Below are 25,273 nucleotides of genomic sequence, written 5' to 3' on the forward strand. Positions count from 1 at the left end.
CCTTCTTTCCTTTTTCCTTCCCTTCCCTTCCCTCCCCTCCTTTCCTCCCTTCTTTCCCTTTTCTTCCCAGAGTAACTGTCCAGCACTCTCTCTTCCCCGAGCGCTGGGTTATATGCGGCACTGTGCTTTCCCTCCACTTCCTGGGTGGAGCCCGTGCAGGGGAGAGGCAAAAAAAAAAAGCTTTATAAACCTCCAAGCTCGCCCGTCAGCAAGTCCCGACAAGAGTGGTGTAATTGCAGCCCTTCCCGCCGAGGAAGAAGACAGGAACGGGCCAGTTGGCTCCAGGGAAGGAGGAGAACTGGTGGCATCTCCCAGGCCTGCCCCTGCTCTCTCCTTGCCCCAACACCGCCTGCCTGCCTGCCAAACTTGGCCACATTCCGGTGAGGTTCCCAAGGCCTCCGGCTTGTGACAGCTTCTCAAGCGGTCTCAACCCTTCCTGAAGCCAAGGCAAAAGACCCCGCAAGCCTCTCCCCAGAGCAGGGGGCACGAGAGCCCTCTGATCCGGTGCCAGGGGCTGAGTTTGGATAGATGCAGCATCCGGACACATGGGCTTCGTCGGCGGTGCCAGGCAGTAGCGTGAGTCTCCGTCCCGTCTGGAAACCGGCTGCCTGAAAGCTGAGCTGGTCCGGACAGAGAGAAGCAGAAAAGGATGCATTTTGAGCCCTTTGGCTGGACAGCCCAAAAGGAAGAAGCCAAGAAGAACGAGACGGTCTCTGAGCAGCCACTTTCAAGAGCTTCCTTGGCTGGCAAGGGAGGAGGACGTTGAGCCACCAGTTCCTGCCAGCAGAAAGGCAAGGGGGAAACGGCACCACCATGGGGTCAAGGAGCTGCGACAGGCCCCGGGGTTTCTCGGGGGCCATGGGGGTCTTGGGCTGGCAGCAGCAGGCCACGGGCTTGGTCTTCCTCCTCCTGGTGGCCCTCCAGCAGCTGTGCTCCATCTGGGCCTTCTCCACTTGCAAAACCTTGGACATGGACCTGATGAAACGGAAGAGGATCGAAGCCATCCGGGGTCAGATCTTGAGCAAACTCAAGCTCCCGAAACCCCCCGAGGTGGAAGAGTCGGAGTCGCAGACCCTACCCGAAGAGGTCATGGCCCTCTACAACAGCACCATGGAAGTCATCCGAGAGATGGTAGCTGAGGAGCCTCAGGAGACCATCCACGAGGAATACTATGCCAAGGAAGTGTACCGCTTCATGATGATCCCCATTGATAATGGTGAGTCTGTAGAGGGATGGGGGAATGGGAGCATCGGATTAAGAGACGAGCAGAGTGGGAAGGGATCTTATAGGTCATCTAGTCCAACCCCTCCCCGCTCAAGCAGGGGACCCTACACCATTTCTAATAGATGGCTATCCAGTCTCCTCTTGAAAGCTTCCAGGGATGAAGCTCCCACAACTTCCGAAGGCAACTTCTGTTCCACGGGTTGATTGTTCTCACTGTCAGAAAATGCCTCCTTATTTCCAGGTTGAATCTCTCCTTGTTTCCATCCATTATTCCTTGTCTTTCCTTTGGGTGCTTTGGAAAATAGCTTGACCCCTTCCTCTCTGGGGCAGCCCCTCAAATATTGGAAGACTGCTCTCCTGCCTTCCCTGGTCCTTCTGTTCGCTAGACTAGCCATGCCCGGTTCCTGCAACCGTTCATCGTATGTTTTAGCCTCCAGTCCCCTAATCATCTTGGTTGCTCTTCTCTGCACTCTTTCTAGAGTCTCCACATCTTTTTTATAGTATGGATGCAGTATTCTAGATGTGGTCCTACTAAGGCTTTACAGAGTGGTATTAGGACCTCACTTGATCTTGCTTGTATCCCTCTGTTCATGCAATTTAGGATTGCATTGGCTTTTTTGGCTGCTGCCGCACAGGGCTGGCTCATATTTAACTGGTCGCCCACTAAGACTCCAAGATCCCTCTTGCATCAAAGGGACTAGGTTGGTTGGTTGGTGAGTGAGTGGGTTGGTCTGGGACACTGTCTCTGTGTCCCTGGGTGCAGGCTGACGGACCAGATCCGGAAGGAAGACGGTGCTTCCTGCATCGATGGAGATAAAGTAGGAGGAAGTATCTCCACCAGCTTCAGTTCTCACTGTTGGCGACTTCATTGGCCCTTGAGAAGAGAAGCTACTGTTTTTGGGGTGGCCCCTCTTGAAAAATACTGTTCCGGATTTGTGAGTCGGAAAAGGAGAGCTCAGATTCTGGGGGCTTTGACAAGTATGGAGCAAGGGTGTCCAATATTTGGCAACTTTAGGACTGGTGGACTTCAACTCCCAGAATTCCCCAGCCAGCTGTGCTGGATCTGTCACCGGATCTTCTGGACGACCGTTTGTTAGGAATGGTATGGGGTCTCCTGCTCGAGCAAGAGGTTGGACTAGTAGACCTCCAAGATCCCTTCCAATTCTGCTAATTCTATTAACTTCACAAACTGTGGAAGAAACCCTATAGATGAATGGTATGGGGTCTCCTGCTTGAACGGGGTTGGACTAGAAGACCTCCAAGGTCCCTTCCAGCTCTTATTCTGTTCGATTAGAAGTAGAAAATTATTTTAGTAGGAAAGGCCTCCTTCTGAACAAGCACAGACACGAGAGCAGATGAGACTTTCTGATCCTCAGATTTATTATTAACTGAGTATTGCTGTTTGAGCAGGGGGTTGGACTAGAAGACCTCTAAGGTCCCTCTGCTCTTCTGTTCTTCTAAAAAAAGCCCTTTTGGTTCTTCTCAAACTTCTTAACGTTTAAATATCCCATTTTCTTTCTCCCCCAAATTTTTTTTAAAGGGGGCAGGCAGGGGCTCACCTGATCCCCGTGGGAAGCTTCAGGAGGGGCCACCAGGTGTTTTGAAGACGGCAGGGAAACTCTCGAGATGAGGAAACCATCAATAAAGCCAAGAGTAGTGAAAATCAGCAGCAGCAACGCCAACTGGCCGATGGCTCATGTATGGTCAGACGTTACAGGCGGTCCTCCCCCTCTGAGGTGTTGCTAAGCAAGGCGGTCATTGAGTGAGTCATGCCCCATTTTACGACCTGTTTGGCCACCATTGTAAAGTGAATCCGGCCAGGTTTAAGCAAATCTGTCGCCCTTCACTGACTTTGCTTGTCGGATGCCAGCTGTGAAAGTTGCAAGTGGAGATCGCGTGACCGTAGGAACACCGCAATGGTCATAAGTGTGGGAACCGGTCCTAAGTCACGTTGCTCAATGCTGTTGTAACTTTGAACGGTCACTAAACAAATGAGTCCATTCTGGTTACCTGTAAATACAGGGAGTTCTCAAAACAATTCATTTAGTGACCGTTCAAAGTTACAAAGGCACTGAAAAAGGACCGTTTTTCACACTTACGACCATTTGAGCATCACGTGAACAAAATTCAGACGTTTGGCAGCTGACTCGTTGTATTTATGATGGTCGCAGTTCCCTGGGGTTACACGATCCCCTTTTGCGACCGTCTGACAAGCAAAATCAATGGGGAAGCCAGATTCACTTAACAACCGGGTTCAACAACTAACAAGTACAGTGATTCCCTTAACGACTGTGGCAAGAGGGTCGTAAAATGGGGCACTTAACAACTGTCTCGCTTAGCAACAAAAATTTTAGCTCACATAGGTCAAGGACTACCAGTACAGTACAATTCAATACAATACAGTTCAATGCAATGCAATGCAGTGCAATACAACACAATACAATAGCAGAGTTGGAAGGGACCTTGGAGGTCCTCTAGTCCCACCCCCTGCGTAGGCAGGAAACCCTACCATTCGAGACAAATGGCTATCTAACATCTTCTTAAAGATTTGCAGTGTTGGAGCATTCACAACTTCTGGAGGCAAGCTGTTCCACTGATTAATTGTTCTAACTGTCAGGAAGTTTCTCCTCAGTTCTAAGTTGCTTCTCTCCTTGATTAGTTTCCACCCATTGCTTCTTGTCCTGCCTTCAGGTGCTTTGGAGAATAGCTTAACTCCCTCTTCTTTGGGGCAACCCCTGAGATATTGGAAGACTGCTATCATGTCTCCCCTAGTCCTTTTATTCCAACTAGACCTACCCAGTTCCTGCGACCGTTCTTCATATGTTTTAGCCTCCAGTCCCCTGATCCTCTTTGTTGCTCTTCTCTACACTCTTTCCAGAGTCTCAGCATCTTTTTTGCATTGTGGTGACCAAAACTGAATGCCGTATTCCAAGTGTGGCCTTACCAAGGCATTATAAAGTGGTATTAACCCTTCACAGGATCTTGATTATATCCCAGTGTTGATGCAGCCTAGAACTGTGTTGGCTTTTTTGGCAGCTGCTGCACACGGCTGGCTCATATTTAAATGGTTGTCCACTAGCACTCCAAGATCCCTTTCACAATTACTACTGTTGAGCAAGGTGCCACCTATACTGTACCTGTGCATTTCGTTTTTGTTGCCTAAATGTAGAGCCTTACTCTTTTCACCATTGAATTTCATTTTGTTAGATACAATACAATACAGTTCAATATGATACGATGCAATACAATACAATATAATACAACAGAATACAATACAGTTCAATACAATACAATACAGGTAGTTGTCTGATCCCTTATGACTTTCCTGATGCCAAAATCACATACCTACATCCCGACATCACAACGCAAGTTCTATCTTTTGGTACCTGCATCAAAACAACAACAACACACAAAACACATTAGGGAGACTTTGCATTGCAGTGTCACAAAGTTGCCCATCATTCTACAAATCTCAGGTAACCCCCAAAACTGGAAACAGCATCTAGCAACAGAACTGGGCTTAACTTTTTTAAGCCTCCTCCTGTAAGAAGCCAGGTTGGCAGCTCCAGAAATGGGACACGGGGAGGAGAGGAAAGAGGCCAGCTGCCCACAGAAGAAAATCCTCTTTTTATTGCTTTGCCGGGAGGCAGCGATGAAATCCCCGGGGAATTTTTTCAAAACAAAAATAAAATGGGCCTTGATTTCACTTCTGCAGCCCCAAACTCTAGTTTCAGGAGTAAGATTTTTATTTTAAACTTATTTTTCAGAAGAGGTTGTTGGAGGGCACGTTCCAGAAGCTTTATCCTTATAATTCCCGGCTTCCTTTGACATTTTTCCCCCTCCCGGCTTGCATCCAATGCTACCTTTGTAGAAATTCTTTCAATGAACCCGATTAGGGCCTTGGGAGAAAAGCTTTTCTTTAAATTAAGCGGATGCGTTTCTCTCTCTTTCGGTTTCTGCAACGTCAGCTGTGGCAGAGGGGAAGAACGGTGGCGGGTGCAAACGGAGATTGGTTGGGTAAACTCGAGGTCTCGCTTCCGGCGGTGAAATTGCTGGGCTCGTCCCGCCTCAGAGCACGATGGGCCCCTTGGCCAGGTAGTCTTCGACTTACGACCGGAACTGAGAGCCCGACATTGCCTAAGCGGGACGGGGGTTCAGTGACTTTTTTTTTTACAACTTTTCTTGCCAGGGTTTTTAAGCGAATCCCTTGCAACGACACCGTCGTTAAGTGGCTTTGCTTGCCAAAAGATCGCAAAAGGGGATCATGTGACACTCCCGGGACACACCGACCGTCGCAAATAGGAGTCAGTGGCCAAGGGTTTCAATATGGATCACTGGGGATGTTGCTGCAGGGGCCACAAGTGTGAAAAACGATCATAAGATATTTTAGTGACTTCAAACAGTCACTAAATGAATGGCTATAAATCGAGGACTTATCTCTCCCCTGCTAAAATTGGTTGATTGCTCCAAAATGTCCAGTTCCCTCTTCTACCTTGCCAGTGGTGGACTCATAGAGGACTAGCAGCATGCGCAGGCACTCAGTTGCCTAACAATACCTTTTAAAACAGCCGAAGAGGATTTGAACTGAATTTCAGAATAAAGATTTGGAAGGGACCTTAGAGGTCTTCTAGTCCAACCTCCTGTTCAAGCAGGAAACCCTATAACATTCTATATTTATACATGTAGAAATTCGCTTGGCACGGCCAGGCCTAAGTTGGCACCTTCTATTTTCAAATCCTGGCACTCCTAGCTGTAGGGTTCCCCCTCCAGCAACCCTTGGGAGACAGAATTAACTAGGGTGCTTTTTGTTCCTCTATCAAGGCCTGAAGCTAAAAAAAAAAACGGAGCAAGAAATAAGCTGGTAACCAAGTTTACTGTCGCCAAGCCTTCGTAAGCCATGCTTTGTGTCCACCACAAGTAATAATTTGGGGTCCCAACTCGAGCAGGGGCTGCGGAAGAATAAATGTTAAAATGCGATCCACACAAGAAAGAAGAAAATATTTATTCCTAAAAGGAAAAAACAGTTTGCCTTTAGGGGCACCTGGAAAGAAAAAAAAAAGAGGGGGGGGGGATACAGAAACCAATTTTTATAAGGGCAGCTTGTCCTGGCGTGGAAATGCCTACAAGGCCGATTCTACGGTGATGCTCGAAGGGCGTGTGCGCTTTGTGTCTGTGTGTAGGTATGTCTACGGGGATTTGTTCTTGGGAAAGCGCAGTTCCGCCGAGAGACCCAGTTCAATGAACTCTATTCGTGTTTGCAGACCTTATCCTTTGATATGCAGATTAGGTATTTGGAAGTTTGACACAGTTTGCGAATTTGAGCCGATTAACTGAGTTTCAGCTCGGACTGTCGATTGCCGACTGGAGACGCGGATCCACAGTCGCGTTTTAAGCGGAGGTGGAAACGGTAGAAAGAATAAAATAGATTCGGATGGAAAATCCCTCACGGGCTGCAAAATCAGCATCCGGACTTCTCGGGAACTGAGCGGGGAGAAGATAACAGACGGGGGGTGGGGGGCAGGGTGGGGGGAGGACAGATTCTGCCGTAAAGAAGGGGCTCCCACCCAGGTTGCAGCCAACTCTGTCTCTTGGTTCAAGGTGTAATTACCTGCTGGGTGTGGCTGGCATGCCGCCTAAACAAACCCACGGGCCCTGCAGGGATGGGTGGCACCTTGGGTAGTTTTTGTGGTCTCGTAGAAGGTAAGATGGATTTATTATTTTTTTAACCATCCCGGCACGTGCCAACCAGCCCAGGAAACCAGGGTAGAGGGGGGGAGGTTGTGTAAGCAGAAGAACATTTTTCCTTAGGTGTGTTGTGTTGTGGGACTGCAGAAAGAGCGAAGATGGACCAGATGTGTGTGTGTGTGCATTTGTGTGTCTGTGCGTGTGTGAGATCCCCTTTATTTCCATCGCTCAACTCCTGAATATGGATCTCCCTTGACGTCCAACCCTTTGTTTAGGATTGTAAGTGTGAAACGTTTTTCACACTTGCGACCATTGGAGCGTGCCACAGTCACACAAATTCAAAGTCACGCAAGAGGCGAACACAAAGACGGTAGCCCCAAGTGCGTGTGTGTGTGTGTGTGTGTGTGTGTGTGTGTTGGGGGGGCACACATTGTGGGGAAGGTTGAGACAGACACATCCGCTTAGCATGACTTTAGCAAAGCACTTGGGCTGTTGATAACGTGAAGCTCCAAAGACGGATGTCCTGTGCTCCTTTTCTCGGGGATAAGGACACCCCACCCCCCGCATGGTCCCAAAACGGGCTTCCGTTTGTGGCTTCGGGTTCTTCTCCCCCATAAGTCCCATCGGGGCTGTTTTCTGACCTCCAACAGCAGCCCCAAACCTGGAGGAACCTCCTTCAAAGGGAGCCATTCCAGATCCGAAGGCTCAACCGTGGAGAGATGCTGCCCACCTGTGCCCATTCTGGAGCGGGGAGTGATAAATTTATTTTTAGAGATTGGACAACCTTTTGTCTGAAGTGGTGTAGGGTTTCCTGCCTAAGCAGCGGGGGTTGGACTAGAAGACCTCCGAGGTCCCTTCCAACTCTCTTATTCTAATTCTAAATCCTCAGCGCTGATTTTTGTAGCCCAGGTGCTTCCCCAAATCTCCAAGGTGGAGGTGCTTCACTCAACCCCTGGAGGTCTGGGGAGCTGCCTCTGCGCATCTCATACTAGAGCAGAAGAATAACAGAATGACAAGAGTTGGAAGGGGACCTTAGAGGTCTTCTAGTCCAACTAGAGACTATTTCAGAGAGAGAAATAGGCCTACCATGATTCATATACCTGCCATGGCAGTTCATACCTATGTCCACAGGTTTACACTGAAGTAAGGAGAGCTTTGTTTTTTAAAAAAAAAAATCACTTAAAGCAGTGTTTGGCAGCTTGAAGATATGTATGTGGACTTCGACTCCCAGAATTCCCCAGGCAGCATTCTTTAAATTGAAGCATCTTAACTCCCAGAAGGGATGCGGTGGCTCAGTGGCTAAGACGCTGAGCTTGTCGATCAGAAAGGTCGGCGGTTCGGGGGTTAGAATCCCTAGCGCCGCATAACGGAGTGAGCTCCCGTGACTTGTCCCAGCTTCTGCCAACCTAGCATTCGAAAGCATGTTGAAAAATGCAAGTAGAAAAATAGGAGCCACTTTTGGTGGGAAGGGAACAGTGTTCCGTGCGCCTTCGGCGTTGAGTCATGCCGGCCACGTGACCACGGAGACGTCTTCGGACAGCGCTGGCTCTCTGGCTTTGAAACGGAGATGAGCACCGCCCCCTAGAGTCAGGAACGATTGCGTGGGGAGCCTTTACCTTTAAGTCCCCGAATACCCCAAACAGCATTAAGATCCACGGGCTTTCGATTCCCAGAACTCCCCAGAGGGCACTCTTTAAAGTTCCACGTAAGATTCTTCTTTTAGTAGCCCTTTTTAAGGACCTCATCAACATCTTCCCATTTTGCAGCCAGGAAAACTGACGTCCGCAGGGAACTTGGGTTCGCCCTATAATTTCGGGGAGCTTGTTTTATTTCTGGGCTTTGTCATGTTGGAAAGTCCCAAAAATAGTTTGGGAATTTCCTCCGGCTGATAAGGCCCAACACCTTATCTGGCTCTGTGCAGCTGTAAAACATCAGCCTGCAAAATTCCTTTTTTTTTTTTTGGAAGAAATTGCGGTCACTGTCCGTCCCCCGTCCCGTCCTCCCCCCGGCTGTGTCATCTGGAAACAATGAAAAAAAGGATGACCACATCCATTAAAGAGGGGAAGTGGGCAATCTGGGGGCCATTTTCCCTGTCCTACCACTGATAAGGAAGTGGTCCCTAGTGGTGATGGTCGTGGGGGGGTGAGGAGGAGGAGAGGGCGGAGCCAATTTTCCTGCTTCTCTCCCCCCCAACGGGGCTTCTGTGCTTTACGGTAGAGACCACCAAATGTTGAATAATAATTTTGGCAGCTTCAAAGATGACCCCAGGACTGAGTCAGACTCCCGGCATCTGGGAGGGAAAACACAGTATGATTTCATGGGAGTTCGGAGGACGCTCGCTTGAAAAACACAATATATATTTTCTTTCATCAGTTCTTCCTGGGCTGGATGGCTAAGTCCACAAACTTACATTGGCTGCTTTCTGCCGTTTGTGAGCAGAAGAGCAGACAAAGTCAATCTCCTTAGATAAGTTGGCAACCTGGGAATGTTTGTTTCTCTATCTTTCTTTCTTTCATTCTTTCCTTTTTCTTCTTTTTATTTTTCTTCTTTCTATCCTTTCTTTTTATCTTCTTTCTTGCTTTATCTTTTTTCTTTTCTTATTCCTTTATTCTTATCTTTTTTTCTTTATCTTCTTTTCTCTTTCTTTTTTCTTTATCTTCTTTCTTTATCCTTTTTTCTTCTTTCTTTCCTCTTTCTTCCTCTTTATCTTCTTTTTTCTGTATCTTCCTTTTTCTCTTCTTTTTCTTTATCTTCTCTCTCTGTGTGTCTCTTTCAATTTCTTGCTCTCTTCTCTTTTATTAAATCTACGAATATTTTTTTTTGTTTTTCCTTCTCTGAAGGTTCTCTTCCTTTCTTCCTTCCAATTTCCTCGCCCTGGATTCTATCTTTGTTTTCTCCAAATTGCTGTGTCCTGTTTGTTTGCAACGGAAGACGGTGCATATTTTTGACAAACGAACAATCCCGAATGCTGTGGTTGGAGACTTGGAGAGAAACTTGAAAAAACAAAACAAAAAAAAGCACAACCCATGGTCTCTGTCTCTTTGACCAAAGTCAAAGCTCCTTTGATCTCCCAAGGAAGAGAGACTTTAAAAATAGACCCTTCCTGTAGCTGAAATAGATGCTGTGACGAAGTCATACGGGCAAATAAAAGGGGGGGAGGGGAGAAATGAGGTTGGGTTGAGTTGGTGAATGTGTTTTGGAAATCCTCCGGTTTGCCTGGATGAATGGATGGATGGATGGATGGATGAACCAGTGTTCTGAAAACAGCTGAGCCCCAGAGGTCATACAACTGGTCCTGACCCATATAGCTGGGCTCAGATCTTGAATATAAAGTCTATTGAAAGAATAGAATTAGTATCAGAATAGATAATGGAATGGAATGGAATAGAATAGAATAATGAAGAATTTAGAATAGAGTAAAGTAGAATAGAATAGAATAGAACAACAGAGTTGGAAGGGACCTTGGAGGTCTTCTAGTCCAACCCCCTGCTTAGGCAGGAAACCCTACACCATTTCAGACAAATGGTTATCCAACTTCTTCTTAAAGACTTCCAGTGTTGGAGATTTCAGTGATTTGCTGATTCTGTTGAGCTGGGTAAAAAGGGAGCCCGAGGTTAGAAATCTTCCTGATTATGAGTAGTTCTCGTATTACAACAGTTTGCTTAGCGATCGTTTGAAGTTACGATGCCACTGAAAAAAGTGACTTACGACCGTTCTTTACACGTATACAAGTTGCCACATTTTTGCACGCAAAATTCAGGTCAACCGACTCGTATTTATGACGGCTGCAGTGTCCCAGGGTTCAAGCGGTCCCCTTTTGCGACCTTCTGCCAAGCGTAACTTACTAACTTAACAACTTCGGTGATTTGCTACTTAACCACTGTAGCATGAACAGTCATAAAATGGGTCTTCTGTTCATCTCCAGTTGTTGCTTCCTGTCTCCTCTCTCTTAGAAAGCTACGGCGATCAGTACAAGAAGGATAACCAAAATGTCTACTTTGGATTCGACATCGAAGACATCCGGAATGCCATTAGTGACCCCAACTTGCTGTACCGGGCAGAGCTGAGGATGCAAGCCTCTGGACATGGGCAAGAGCAGCGCCTGGAGCTTTACCACGTAGGATGGGGTAGACTGTAGTCTGGATTCCCAGAAGGGAGGGGCTGCATTCCTTGAGGAGCAAGAGGTAGCGAAGCTTGGAGTGTTGTTGTGGGAGAAAGAGGGTGAGGATAGATCCTCCTTAACCGTTCCCAAAGCACAGGGAGTCTTTGGGGTAAACCATTCGTTTACTGACCATTCAAAGTTACTGGAGATTTACTAGGTAGGGTGGGGTAGACTGTAGTCTGGATTCCCAGAAGGGAGGGGCTGCATTCCTTGAGGAGCAAGAGACAGCGAAGCTTGGAGAGTTGGTGTGGGAGAAAGGCGGTGAGGGCAGCTCCTCCTTAACCGTTCCCAGAGCACAGGGACTCTTTGAGGTAAACCATTCGTTTAGTGACCGACCGAAGTTACAAAAAGTAACTTAGAGAACTGATTTATCATACTAACATGGTCCCGTGATCAAAATTTGGGAGCTTGGCAACTGGCATGTCTTTATGCCTGTTGTACTGCCGCAAGGTCATATGATCATCAATTCTTATCTGCCCAGCTGGCTTCTGACAAGCAAAGTCTCAATAAGGGACGCCAGACTCGATTAATGCCTGCATGATTCACTTAACAACTGAAGTGATTCACTTAATAACCACAGCAAAAAAAAAAAGCGCCCAGAATAGGATGGAGGAAAAACAGGATTGGAACACAGGACTGGAATCTGAAATCTTCCCCTCTGTTTTTATAGTCTACTCTGGAAAGTCTCTTCACGCCAGAGTGGATAAATTTAGTAGGAAAAAAGAGGGAAACTGCGGTTTTATTTTTCACGTGCTTTTATAAACCCCTTGGCTTTGATCTCCCCCCACCCACCCCCCGCCTTGCTGCGAAACGGGTGATAGCTTTGTTTCGTTTGGCCCAAAGGGCAGAAAAAAAGCCAAAACAACAACAAAAAAGGGTTTGAGGACTAGAACCTTTTTCTTTTAAAACCAAAAGCTAGACGAGACAAAGCAGGCAAGGGTCGTTTGCTGGGCTTTGTAAATGTCCACAGAAGCTGTCCCTTTAAGGCGTTTTGCCTCCTCCCTCTCTCCTTATAGCAAAAAGACCACTCAGGGAATGATTCCACTTGGTACTACCTTCAAGGGCTGTCGTTAAAGGTGAAGAGCGAAAAAGAATGGCTCTCCTTCGATGCCACCACTGTTCTCCGCTTGTGGCTCGCAAGTAGAGGTAAGGTGGAAGGAGGGGAGGCATGACCGGGGAGGGGGGCGGGGGGCACCGGGGGCCGGCTCTCCTTTGTGCCAACGAAAAGGTAGACCTCGTTTTCAGAATCCTGTTTGCAAACGTAGCAGCTTTGAGATGGGCGGACTTCAATTCCCAGAATTCTAGTGATTCTGCTTTGGGGGTGAGCGAGGGGCTTCTCTAAAACAGCTTGCTGGCTTCGGAGAGGGCTCCAATCCTCACCCCCCACCCCCCCATCCTAACGTATGTATTTCAGACAAGCTGGGGAGATTCCGACTTAGCACTCACTGTTCCTGTGATGGCCAACGAAATGATCTAGCGATACAAATTGAAGGTAAGAACCGGGCAAGGGGGAGTGGGCGGGGGATGAGGGGGGGGGTTGCCCCACCCAATATCTCATTTGACCCCATTTGCTAATTTAAGTCTCTAAATAAGGATCATAGCTCCCATACACCACACCATCTATGGCAGGGGTGTCCAAACTTGAGAACTTTAAGACTTGTGGACTTCAACTCCCAGAATAGACTTGTGGACTTCAACTCCCAGAATAAGGATCATAGCTCCCATACACCACTCCATCTATGGCAGGGGTGTCCAAACTTGAGAACTTTAAGACTTGTGGACGTCAACTCCCAGAATTCCCCAGCCAGAATTCTGGGAGTTGAAGTCCACAAGTCTTAAAGTTCCCAAGTTTGGACACCCCTGATCTATGGGGAGAGACTCCTCATCTCATCACTATTCATTTACTGACACTTTGAAGTTGCAACGGCGTTGAAAACAGTGACTTATGTCCAGTCTAAGGGACTGCTAAGTTGGCTAAGACGCTGAGCGTGTCGATCAGAAGGTCGGTAGTTCAGCGGTTCGAATCCCTAGCGCCGCGTAACGGAGTGAGCTCCCGTTACTTGTCATCCTTGCCAGGTGACGCTGGCCGGCTTACAGAGTACTATTTTCTCCCCTTCGTTTCCTTTTATTTTATTACATAGCATTAGTACCGCTTTCTAAAGCCTTAATCCAGGGGTGTCCAAACTTGGGAACTTTAAGACTTGTGGACTTCAACTCCCAGAATTCCCCAGCCAGCATGGCTGGCTGGGGAATTCTGGGAGTTGAAGTCCACAAGTCTTAAAGTTCCCAAGTTTGGACACCCCTGCCTTAATCACCTCACACCTGGAAGAGTTGCATCCAGTCTCCGTCACCACATTACAAAAAAGATGTTGAGACTTTGGAAAAAGTGCAGATGAGAGTAACTACTAGCATAATTAAAGGCCTGGAGACTAAAACATATGAAGGACGGTTGCAGGAACTGGGTATGTTTAGCTTAAGAGAAAGAAGGACCAGGGGAGACATGATAGCAGTCTTCCAATATCTCAGGGGTTGCCACAAAGAAGAGGGAGTCAAACTATTCTCCAAAGCACCTGAGGGCAGAACAAGAAGCAATGGGTGGAAACTAATCAAGGAGAGAAGCAACTTAGAACTGAGGAGAAACTTCCTGACAGTTAGAACAATTAACCAGCGGAACAGCTTGCCACCAGAACTTCTAGGCATTCCATCACTGGAGGTTTTTAAAGAGAGACTGGACAGCCACTTGTGTGTCAAATTGTATAGGGTCTCCTGCTTGAGCAGGTGGGGGGGGCTGGACTAGAAGACCTCCAAGGTCCCTTCCGGCTCTATTCTGATTGATGGAAATATCTTCACAACATTCCTGTTGGTCATGTGACACTGCAGCCAGGAAGCCTCTCCAGGCAGCTCATAGGCGAAGCTGTGGTGGACGCTGCAAACCGCAAAGGTCAGGGCTGCCCAGCAGGCAAAATCAAACTCCTGCCAAGCCAGGCCAGCTCCTCAGCCTGTTAGATGACTCCAGCCCTCCTGCTCTGTCAACAGAGGTTTATGGGCCAGTGTGGGATGCATCAATGTGCTCCCTGTATTCACATGGCGGCTTTGCAAGGCTGCTCCGGGTTAAAGATAATTTGCAGGGAATTGAAAGGAGAAAAAAAAACCCACCAGTATTCAGAAGATAAATCTTTGGCCGTGTCCCTTAATGGGGGAGTTGAGACCCAGGCCCTGACCAGAGGCCTCCCCTTCTCCCCTCCCTCTCTATTCCCCCCCCCCCTTTGCACATCTCTGCTGCCTGCAAAACTTCGCAACTGCAACTCATACAGTCAAATTTTATTCTGGGAAATTGGTTCAGCCAACTTCCTTCTTCTGATGCCTGCTGTTCTTTCAGCCCAAGACTTTGGGGTGGGGTAGGGGGGGGGCTGGCAGGGGGGATGTGTATGCAAGCCGTGCCAAGCCCACTGACTCAGTTGTGTGTGCGTGTGTGTGTATGCATGTGTCTCTCTCACACACACACCCCATATGGTACAGCCTGCTAAGAATCTCCTTCACGGAATTGCTGAAAACTGTGCACACTAATATAACACATACACACCGTCCCAGACACACTGACTGAGTTATGTCAGCTAAAAGAAAGTAACAGTATTGTAGAATTGAATAGTGTAGAATAGAATAGTGTAGAATAGAATAATAGAATAGAATAGAATAGAATAACAAGAGTTGGAAGGGACCTCGAAGGTCTTCTAGTCCAACCCCCTGCTCAAGCAGGAGGCTATTCCATTCCAGACAAATGGCTTTCCAATCTTTTCTTGAAGCCCTCCAGTGATGATGGAGTACCCACAGCTTCTGCAGGAAGCCATTCCACTGGTTAGTCGTCCTCACTGTTAGGAGATTTCTCCTTAGTTCTCAGTTGCTTCTCGGCTTGGTTAGTTTCCATCCGTCACTTCTTGTTCTGCCTTCTGGTGCTTTGGAGAATAGCTTGACCCCCTCTTTTCTGTGGCAGCCCCTCAAATGTCTATGGAGATTCTCAACTGTCCAGGTCAAGGTTGTCCCAAAGATGCTTTTTCAAAAGATAACTGGACTTTCTTGATTTTTTTCCCTTGAAAATGTTTCACTTCTCATCCAAAAAGTTTCTTCAGTTTAGAACTTTTGCATTTTTTTTAAAGTTGCATTTCTCATCCAAGAGGTTTCTTCAGTTTAGAACTTTTGCATTTTTTTTAAAGTTGCATTTCTCATCCAAGACGTTTCTTCAGTTTAGAACTGAAGAAGCTTCTTGATGAGAAATTAAACTTAAAATAAAAAAATACATAAGGAAGTTCAGTTGCCTTTTGAAAAGCAGCTCAGACATTGGAAGTCTTCTATCATGTCTCCCTTAGTCCTTCTTTTCATCAAACTAGACATACCCAGTTCCTGCAACCGTTCTGCCTATGGTTTATCCTCCAGTCCCCTAATCATCTTGGTTGCCTCTTTCTAGAGTCTCAACATCTTTTTTCTATCATGGTGACCAAAATTCAGCAGGGGACCCTGTCCACCAGGATGGGGCCATGCATGGAGTCCACTATAGGTGTTCTGCTTGCAAGGCATAACACCCTTCTTAAGAACTTTGCTGTCAAAACACACCTTATTTCCTCCCAAATTAGAACAGAGGCATCGCTGGTGAACGCAGCGACTTCTCCTTCCTGTTTCCGTCTCAGAGTTTCCGCCTCTTGTCGGCCGTTTTCCTGCCAACCTTTGTGGCTGGGAGTTGTAGGTTTTGAGTCATGCAGGGATGCAGCAGGCACCCTCTGGGGTGACTTCCGGCTTACAGAGAAGCTTCGGTCAGATTTTTGCAAGCTGTTACTGACCTTCTGCTCCTGGGGAGGGAGAGGGAGGAAAAGAAGATTTCGCCTCTTTGGTTTGCTTGCCAAAATTGCATCGCGTGCTCTCAGAATGGATGAGTAACGGCCGAGTGTGGAGTTAAGAGGAAGGTTTTGGTCAAAAGGATGGCCAGAACGAATGCAGGAGTCATTTCTGAACTCGGAAACTAATTCCTTTCTCTCTCCCCTCTCTCCCTTAACACTTCACTTAACAACTGTGGCCAGAAAGTGGCCAAAAATGGGGCAAAACTCACTTAACAACTGTTAGCAACAGAAATAATGAGTTCCACTGCGGTCGTACATCGAGGGCTACCAGTAATATTTTAACGTTGTGTTGTTTTAATCTTTTAATAACCATTTTTAAAACTTGTTTTATAACCCGCAAGCCGCCCACAGTCACCATGTAGGAGAGATGGTGGCATAATAAATTAAACAAGTAAAAATCAATCCATCAATCAATCAGTGCCATGCGGCAGCATCCAACATTATGGCAAAAGGGGTACCCCAACATTTGTCCTCCTCAGATCCTGTAGTCTCTGTCCACAGTGCCACTGCCTTTCTTTTTTCATTTTAAGAAAGAAAGCAGCTGCCCAAAAAATCCAACACAGTTCTAGGCCGCATAAAAAGAGGGATAGATTCAAGATCCCGTGAAGGGTTAATACCACTTTATAAGGCCTTGGTAAGGCCACATGTGGAATATTTGCATGCAGTTTTGGTTGCCAGGATGTAGAAAAGATGTGGAGACTCTAGAAAGAGTTTAGAGAAGAGCAACAAGGAGGATTAGGGGACTGGAGGCCAAAACATATGAAGGACGGTTGCAGGAACTGGGTATGTCTAGTCTAGTGAAGAGAAGGACTGGGGGAGACATGATAGCAGTCTTCCAATATTTGAGGATCTGCCACAAAAAAGAGGGGAGGGTCAACTTATTCTCCAAAAGCACCTGAGGGCAGAACAAGAAGCAATGGGTGGAAACTAATCAAGGAGAGAAGCAACCTAGAATTAAGGAGCAATTTCCTGACAGTGAGAACAATTAACCAGTGGAATAGAAATTGCCTCCAGAAGTTGTACATTCTCCAAAACAGGAAGTTTTAAAGAAGAGATTAGATAACCATTTGTTTGAAGTGGTGTGGGGTTTCCTGCCTAAGCAGGGGGTTGGACTAGAAGACCCCCAAGGTCCCTTCCAACTCTGTTATTCTATTCTATTTAAAACAGGGGTGTCCAAACTTGGGAACTTTAAGACTTGTGGACTTCAACTCCCAGAATTCCCCAGGAGTTGAAGTCCACAAGTCTTAAAGTTCCCAAGTTTGGACACCCCTGATTTAAAAGAACAGTGGAAAGTTAAGGAGTACCTATAATTCGGATTCTTCCTTCCCTCCCCAATGCATCAACCGTAAACTTTCGAGTGGTTTTTTCGAGCTGACTTTGGAGAAAGTCGCAACAGATCCCAATTCCATGGAGCATCCTGGCTCACTTTGCGAGGAAGGCAAGTCAATGCATCCCCTTCCCTTTGCAGGCACCAGGGTCAAAAGAGGGGACCAGGGCCCATTAATTGGGAAATCAAAGCAGCGGCCGTACCTGTGGATCATGGCCACCACGCCAGAACGGGCCGATTCCTCGAGTCACAAGCGGACAAAACGGGCCAACCCTGATGCAGATTTCTGCAGCAGCCAGTAAGTCACTGCGTCACTAAGTGAGGCGTGAACAGGCAGAGTTCGAGCTAACTACTTTATTACCTTCTGCCTCTAATACAGGAATCTCCCCAGATTGGCATCCTCCAAATAGATAAGGCTCCAAGGAATTTGGGGAGGGTCTTTCCTAGCCCTTTTGGGGTTGCACAGAGACTCCAGGCTAACTCTGTGCTTGACCCCGCCTTCCTGCTAGGTTGGGGGGCTTCCCACCAGCGGCTGTTTTAAAACTTTGATTGATTGATCAAGTTTATTGATCAATCAACCAATCAAATAAATATATCAGACACAGGGACAGCTTTTCCCCTTGTGCCATCTCTCAGCTGAACCCCTAACTGCTAAAGTAGCAAGGCTGTATTACTCTTATCCTTCCCTTATTGGTATCATTAGGATGATTATTATTATTACTCTGTTGATTTGCATGTACACTGAGAGCTTCTGCACCAAAGACAAATTCCTTGTTGACCTAATCACACTTGGCCAAACAAAACATTCTTTTCTATTTCACTCTGTTCCGTTCCATTCCATTCCATTATTATTCTACTCCTATTTCATTCCATTCCATTCTATTTTCTATTCTATTTTCTATTCTATTTTCTATTCTATTCTATTCTATTCTATTCTATTCTATTCTATTCTATTCTATTCTAATTTTCTCTCTAGTCTGGTATATTATCTATTCTCTGTTCTGTTCTGTTCTATTCTCCTCTCTTCTCTTCTCATATTATTTCTGTCCTATTCTGTTCTGTTCCATTCTGTTATATTACATTACATTATTTCTATTCTATTTCGTTCCATTCCATTCCATTCTACTCCTCTCTTGTTCTTGTTCCTGTTCCTATTATATTCGATTCTAATATTATTTCTGCTCTATTCTATTCTGTTCTGTTCTGTTCCATTCCGTTACATTACATTACATTATTTCTGTTCTATTTCGTTCCATTCCATTCCACTCTACTCTACTCTTGTTCCTGTTCCTATTTATATTCGATTCTAATATTATATCTGCTCTATTCTGTTCTGTTCTGTTCTGTTCCATTCCGTTCCATTACATTACATTATTTCTATTCTATTTCGTTCCATTCCATTCCACTCTACTCTACTCTTGTTCCTGTTCCTATTTATATTCGATTCTAATATTATATCTGCTCTATTCTGTTCTGTTCTGTTCCATTCCGTTCCATTACATTACATTATTTCTATTCTATTTCGTTCCATTCCATTCCACTCTACTCTACTCTTGTTCCTGTTCCTATTATATTCGATTCTAATATTATTTCTGCTCTATTCTATTCTGTTCTGTTCCATTCCGTTACATTACATTACATTATTTCTGTTCTATTTCGTTCCATTCCATTCCACTCTACTCTACTCTTGTTCCTGTTCCTATTTATATTCGATTCTAATATTATATCTGCTCTATTCTATTCTGTTCTGTTCCATTCCATTCCATTCCATTACATTATTTCTGTTCTGTTTCGTTCCCTTCCGTTCCATTCCATTCAGAAAATTGGAGGTCCCCAAGTTCAGAGCAAAAGGACTTAAGGGTATTTTCTGGCTCCTTTTTCCTAGAGCCCTGGAAGCTAAGAATTGCTGCGTACGGCGTTTCTATATCGATTTCCGAAAAGATTTAAAATGGAAGTGGATCTACGAACCTAAAGGCTACTATGCCAATTTCTGCATGGGGCCTTGTCCTTACCTCTGGAGCTCAGATACTCAATATAGCAAGGTAAGTCTTGTTCCCTTCACAGGTGACTGCCCAGCACCTGTCAGAAATGTCCGGAAAGTTCATTTTTAATATACTGGGGTTGTTTTTTTTTGCTTTTCATCTTTTTTATTTTTATTCAGAATGTTAAATTCAAAACTTTTAAAAAAAGGGATTTTTAAAACAAAAAAAAACAAAAAAATGAACCAGACATTAAAAATGTGTATTTTTTTTTAAAAAGGCACAACCATAGGTAGTCCTTGACTTACAACAGCGACTGTTCAAAGTTACCCCAGCACTGAAAAAGGTGACTGATGACTGTTGTTTCACACTTACGACCGTTGTAGCGCTCCCCGTGGTCACATGATCAAAATTCAGACGCTTGGCAACTGACTCGTATTTATGACGCTCGCATTATCCCGGGGTCACGCGATCCCCTTTTGCGACCTTCTGACAAGCAAAGTCAACCGGGAAGCCGATTTCACTTAACAACCCTGTCACTAGCTTAACGACCACAGTGATTATCTTAACAACCGTAGCAAGGAAGGTCGTAAAATGGGGCAAAACTCACTTAACAAACGTTTTGCACGCAGCAACAAAAAGAAATTGGGGGGGGTCAATTGTGGTCGTAAGTCGAGGATTGCCTGTAAACATATATGATCCCCCCCTCCAGTTGAATATTGATCAATAGATTGCAAAAACATTAATTCCTCCCCCCTTGTGAAGCAGGCTCAACATTTTTAAACTTCTAAATCTATTTGCAAATTATTGACCTTGTTGGTTTTTAGGGGCTGGATACACTGTGGATATTTCTGTTTTTCTACTTTGGCTGTTTTGATAAAGGAAGGAGGATAATTAATTTCCTGGCTTTGGATGAAAAAACCAAGGCACCAGGCCTACGGATGGTTTTGCAGCCTGGTTGGCTTTGCAGCCTGGCGCCTCCCTACGAAGAAAGCATTAGCTAAAAGTTGAGCAAGTGACTGGCATTTGGCCAGCCAAGATTGATGGCCTGTTTTCTCCCAGTTGGGTTCAAGAGAGTAGGGAAGAAAACTATGGGTGGTCCAGACTTGTGCCGAAGGCTTCGTTTGGCTAGGACAATCCTCAAACCAAATCATGCCGCACCAAACCTCCCCAAATCAATTCAATTCAGAATAGAGTTGGACGCGATCTTGGAGAGCTTTCTAGTCCGACTCCCTGTTGCTCAAGCAACAGACCCTATAATAGCAATAGCACTTGGACTTCTATACCGCTTCGTAGTACTTTACAGCCCTCTCCAAGGGGTTTAGAGAGCCAGCATTATTGCCCCCAACAATCTGGGTCCTCATTTGACCCACTTCGGAAGGATGGAGAGCTGGATAACCATTTCAATCAAATGGTTGCTTCTTAAAGATCTCCAGTGATGGGAGCACCCACGAACTTCTGGTGGCAATTGTTCTCACTGTGAAGTTTCTCCTTAATTCCAGGATGCTTCTCTCCTTGATTCGTCTCCATCCATCATTTCTTGTCCTGCCTTCAGGGGCTTTGGAGAATAGGTTGACTCCCTCCTCTTCTTTGTGGCAGCTCCTCAAATACCAGAAGCCTGCTATCATCTCCCCCCTAGTCCTTCTTTTCTCAAATCCTGCAGCCGTCCGTCATCATGTTTTAGTCTCCAAGCCTTTAATCGTTTCAGTTGCTCTTCTCTGCACTTTTTCCAAAGTCTCAACATCCTTTTTGTAATGTGACCAAAACTGGATGTGGCACTCCAGGTGTGGCAGAATAGAATAGAATAGAATTCTTTATTGGCCAAGTGTGATTGGACACACAAGGAAGTTGTCTTTGCTCTCCAGTGTACACAAAAGGAAAAAAAGAAAAGAAAAAAGAGAGGAAAAAAATACGTTCATTAAGAATCATAAGGCACAACACTTAGCGATAGTCATAGGTTACTAATAAGCAATCAAGTCATACTAGGAGACAAACAGAACAATGTTGTTGTTGTTAGTTGTGAAGTTGTGTCCAACCCATCACGACTCCATGGATAACATTCCTCCAGGCCTTCCTGTCCTCTACCATCCTCCGGAGTCCATTGAAGCTCACGCTGACTGCTTTGGTGACTCCATCCAGCCACTTCCTTCTCTGCCATCCCCTTCTTCTTCTTTTGCCCTCCATCGTTCCCAGCCTGAGGCTCTTCTCCAGGGAGTCCTTCTTCCTTCTCATTAGGTGGCCAAAGTATTTGAGTTTCATCTTCAAGATCGGGCCTTCTAAAAAGCAGTCAAGGTTGACCACCTCTAGGACTGACCACTTTGATCGCCTTGCAGTCCAAGGGACTCAATGCAGGAGTCTTCTCCAGCACCAGAGTTCAAAGGCCTCCATTCTTTGACGCTCAGCCTTCCTTATGGTCCAACCTTCACAGCCATCCATTGCAACTGGGAAACAGAACAATATGAATCATAAAAATACAAGCAACACGGTTATAGCCGAAAGTGGGAGGATAATCATTTCTTTATTAAGAGATCTTGCATTTCTCAGCAGGCTGTTCTTGTCTCCTTCGCATAGGTCCTCGCACTCTACAACCTGCACAATCCTTCGGCCTCAGCTGCACCCTGTTGTGTCCCCGATGAGCTGGAACCCTTGGGCATCGTGTATTACGTCGGCCGGCAAGCCAAAGTAGAGCAGCTTTCCAACATGATTGTCAAATCGTGCCGGTGTAGCTGAGAAAAAGGATCGGTGGTGGACTTGGGAATGTCTGAACGATCCCTGCAGGTGGGGGGGGAGGGGAAGGAGTCAGGACTGTGAGGATGCCGACTTTGCTTCCCCCCACCCCCCTCTGCTAAAACTTTGTGCCTTTTTTCCTTTCGTCTTTTTTCCTTTTTGTCTTCACAAAAAAAGGAATCTCTCTCTCTCTCTTTGTTTTGTTTTTAAACACAACTTGTATTGTTATTGTTGTTATTATTATTATTATTTTATTTGGTAAATTTATGTTTTTGGGGAGGGGTGAGGATGGTCTTTTTTTTTTTCAATTCTTTGGCTTCGGTGGTGGAGAGGACTTTTTCAGGAGAGAGAGAGAGAGGAAGAAAGAGGAGGAAGAAGAAGGAAGAGGAAGAGAGGCACGCAGCGACCAAAAAATGGGCCGGGAAGAGATAAAATCTCCTCTTGCAAACCGAAGCAGGAGGAAGCAATTTGCTGCAAGACGGCAAAAGGAAATAAGGAATTAAAATGTTATTGGGGTCAGGGATTGTAAAAGGGGGATAAAACGGCTGAAGGCCTGCCAGGCTGACTTTGGGACAGTTTAGTCCAGACGATCCAGAGGGAATTTCTTCAGATGCCCAAACTTTGGCGGAGTTCCTGGGTTGCCGGATGATGCCCGATTCTCTGCTTTGGGATCTGGTGGGGAAGGGAAGACGGCATTCCCAAAACCGGATAAATTCATCTTTACACTCGTCTTCCAGCTCATAGATGTGGTCATTCGGACAATATTCAGACCTCGTTCTTGGAAAAAAACCCAAATTGCATGGGGTGAAGGACTCTCCCTTCTACCTTGTGGCTCTGCTGTCCCCACTTCCCCCGCCCCACGCTGGCTTCCCACTGGTGTTAGAAGATGCTGGAGGAGAAATTGGATGGAGGAAAAACGGGATCAGGGACTCTTTGGGGCTCTTATAGTGCTGGCATATATAACACCGAAAAAGGCGGGGTGGATGGGTTATTCCAGTTGGGACAGTAATACAGGAAGTCCTCAACTTACGAACACAAACAGAACAATTTCCACTGCACGTCGTAAAGAGAGCAGTGTCCAATTTAGCAATCTTTTCTTTTTGTTAAGCAAATCGCTGCCGTTGAGTGAATTGCGCGGTCGTTAAACGAATGCAGCTGCAAAGATTGCCAAGGGGTGGGAATCCCTGTAATCCCAGGATGCTGCACCGGTTGGTTGCCAAGGGCCTGCATTTTGATCTTGTGACCGGGGGGGGGGGGGGGAGGAGAAGGATGCTGCAATCGTCGTAAGCGTGAGGACAGAGACGAAAGTCACTTCTCGTAGTGGCCTCGTAACTTCGAACAGTTGCTAAAAGAAAGTTCGTAAGCCGAGGACCCTCTGTACAGCAGGAGTGTCCAAACTTGGGAACTTTAAGACTTGTGGACTTCAACTCCCAGAATTCCCCAGCCAGCGTGGCTGGCTGGGGAATTCTGGGAGTTGAAGTCCACAAGTCTTAAAGTTCCCAAGTTTGGACACCCCTGCTGTAAAGCATCACTTTCACCGTTTTTGAGCCTAACGCTAGGGGATTTTGAATGTTCGGAGAAAAAGTTTGTCAAGAATTGGGGTTGCCTTGAAAGATTCTCTCTTCAAGAGGACAAGACTTGCTCCCCGGGGCTCCCAGGATAAGAGAAGGATCTGCCCCAATTTTGCTCTTTTGTCTCTCTCTCTAACCTTAACGGTGTCAGTAGTACATTTGGGGCCACACACTGTTTTGCAAAATCAGCTCCATCCGAAACTTGCCTTAATAAATGGACTGTATTTATGTAACGTGCAACTTCCAAACCAATAAAAACCGTATTGTGGCTTCACGCGTGATGGCTTTCTTCGCACAACCTGGCAAGGAAAGGTCCCCCATTTATCCTAAACTAAGTTCGGGACAAACCCAGGCAGCCCATTAGCCTGATATTACAATTGGGGAGGGGTATGTGGCAAGGAAGGACACAGTGGCTCAGTGGCTAAGACGCCGAGCTTGTCGATCAGAAAGGTCGGCAGTTCCACAGTTTGAATCCCTAGCAACGCATAACGGAGGGAGCTCCGGTTACTTATCCCAGCTTCTGCCAACCTGGCAGTTCGAAAGCGCGTAAAAAATGCAAGCAGGAAAATAGGAGCCACCTTTGGTGGGAAGGTAACAGCGTTCCGTGCGCCTTTGGCATTGAGTCATGCTGGCTACACGACCATGGAGACGTATTCGGACAGCGCTGGCTCTTCGGCTTGGAAACGGAGCTGAGCAGCGTCCCCTAGAGTGAATCAATGAATAAAAACCATTTTGTCCTTGCGACTGCAAACGTTTCTCTTGCGATGTGAGACGTTTCTTAAATGAGTTTTGCCCCGTTTTACAACGGTTCTTGCTATGGTGGTTAAGCGAATCCCAGAAGTTGTTAAGTGAGTAACACGGCTGTTAAGGGAATCTGGCTTCCCCATTGACTTCGCTTGTCAGAAGGTCGCAAAAGGGGAAGGGGGAGGGGTCATGTGAGCCCAGGGACGCTGCAACCGTCATAAACACGAATCATTTGAATTGGGATCCCATGACTGTGTGGATGTTGCAACAGTCGGGACTTTTTTTATCAGTACCCATGTAACTTCAAACTAAATGAACTGTTGTAAGTTGAGGATTACCTGTACATGAAATAAATGAAATAAATAAATAAAATAAATAAGTAAACAAACAAACAAAGAAACGTTTGGTTGTCCAATCTCTTCTTCAAAGCCTCCCAGTGATGGTGCACCAACAACTTCTAGTGGCAAGTTGTTCCACTGATTAATTGTTCTCACTGCCAGGAAAATTCTCTTTAATTCCAGGTTGCTTCTCTCCCTGATTAGCTTCCACCCATTGCTTCTTGTTCTACCCTCAGGTGCCTTGGAGAATAGTTTGACTCCCTCTTTTTTGTGGCTACCCCTGAGATATCGGAAGACTGCTATCGTGTCTTCCCTAGTCCTTCTTTTCATCAGACTACACACACCCAATTCCTGCAACCGTTCTTCATATGTTTTAGCCTCCAGTCCCCTAATCCTCTTTGTTGCTCTTCTCTGCACTCTTTCCAGAGTCTCCACATCTTTTCTACATCGTGGCGACCAAAACTGGATGCAAATATTCCACGTGTGGCCTTACCAAGGCCTTATAAAGTGGTATTAACCCTTCATGGGATCTTGAATCTATCCCTCTGTTGATGCAGCCTAGAAGCGTGTTGGATTTTTTGGGCAGCTGCTTTCTTTCTTAAAATGAAAAAAGAAAGGCAGTGGCAC

At 46.1% G+C, this 25,273-nt stretch overlaps 1 protein-coding gene across 2 annotated transcripts; it reads left to right on the plus strand.

Moving 5' to 3' along the window:
* The first annotated feature begins 174 nt into the window (after nt 1-174).
* On the plus strand, nt 175-23,834 carry TGFB1 (transforming growth factor beta 1). Of its 2 annotated transcripts, none has more exons than XM_081962566.1 (7): nt 175-1,216; nt 10,863-11,026; nt 12,088-12,217; nt 12,486-12,563; nt 17,429-17,585; nt 19,173-19,329; nt 21,838-23,834. In XM_081962566.1, exons 1-7 carry the CDS (start codon nt 814-816, stop codon nt 21,994-21,996), a joined length of 1,248 nt encoding a protein of 415 aa, XP_081818692.1. In that variant the 5' UTR covers nt 175-813; the 3' UTR covers nt 21,997-23,834. The 2 variants fall into 2 exon arrangements, with proteins under 2 accessions (XP_081818692.1, XP_081818693.1); XM_081962567.1 differs by having other exon boundaries at nt 21,814-21,933.
* Nucleotides 23,835-25,273: the final 1,439 nt, after the last annotated feature.

Source organism: Natrix helvetica, assembly GCF_964273705.1.
Source record: "Natrix helvetica genome assembly, chromosome: 9".
NCBI classification, from domain to species: domain Eukaryota; kingdom Metazoa; phylum Chordata; class Lepidosauria; order Squamata; family Natricidae; genus Natrix; species Natrix helvetica.

Coding starts and splice junctions, on each gene's coding strand:
- TGFB1 (XM_081962566.1), top strand. CDS start 814: ATGGGGTCAAGGAGCTGCGACAGGCCCCGGGGTTTCTCGGGGGCCATG. Junction 1,217..10,862: donor GATGATCCCCATTGATAATG/GTGAGTCTGTAG, acceptor CCTCTCTCTTAG/AAAGCTACGGCGATCAGTAC. Junction 17,586..19,172: donor GCAGATTTCTGCAGCAGCCA/GTAAGTCACTGC, acceptor CCTTTTTCCTAG/AGCCCTGGAAGCTAAGAATT.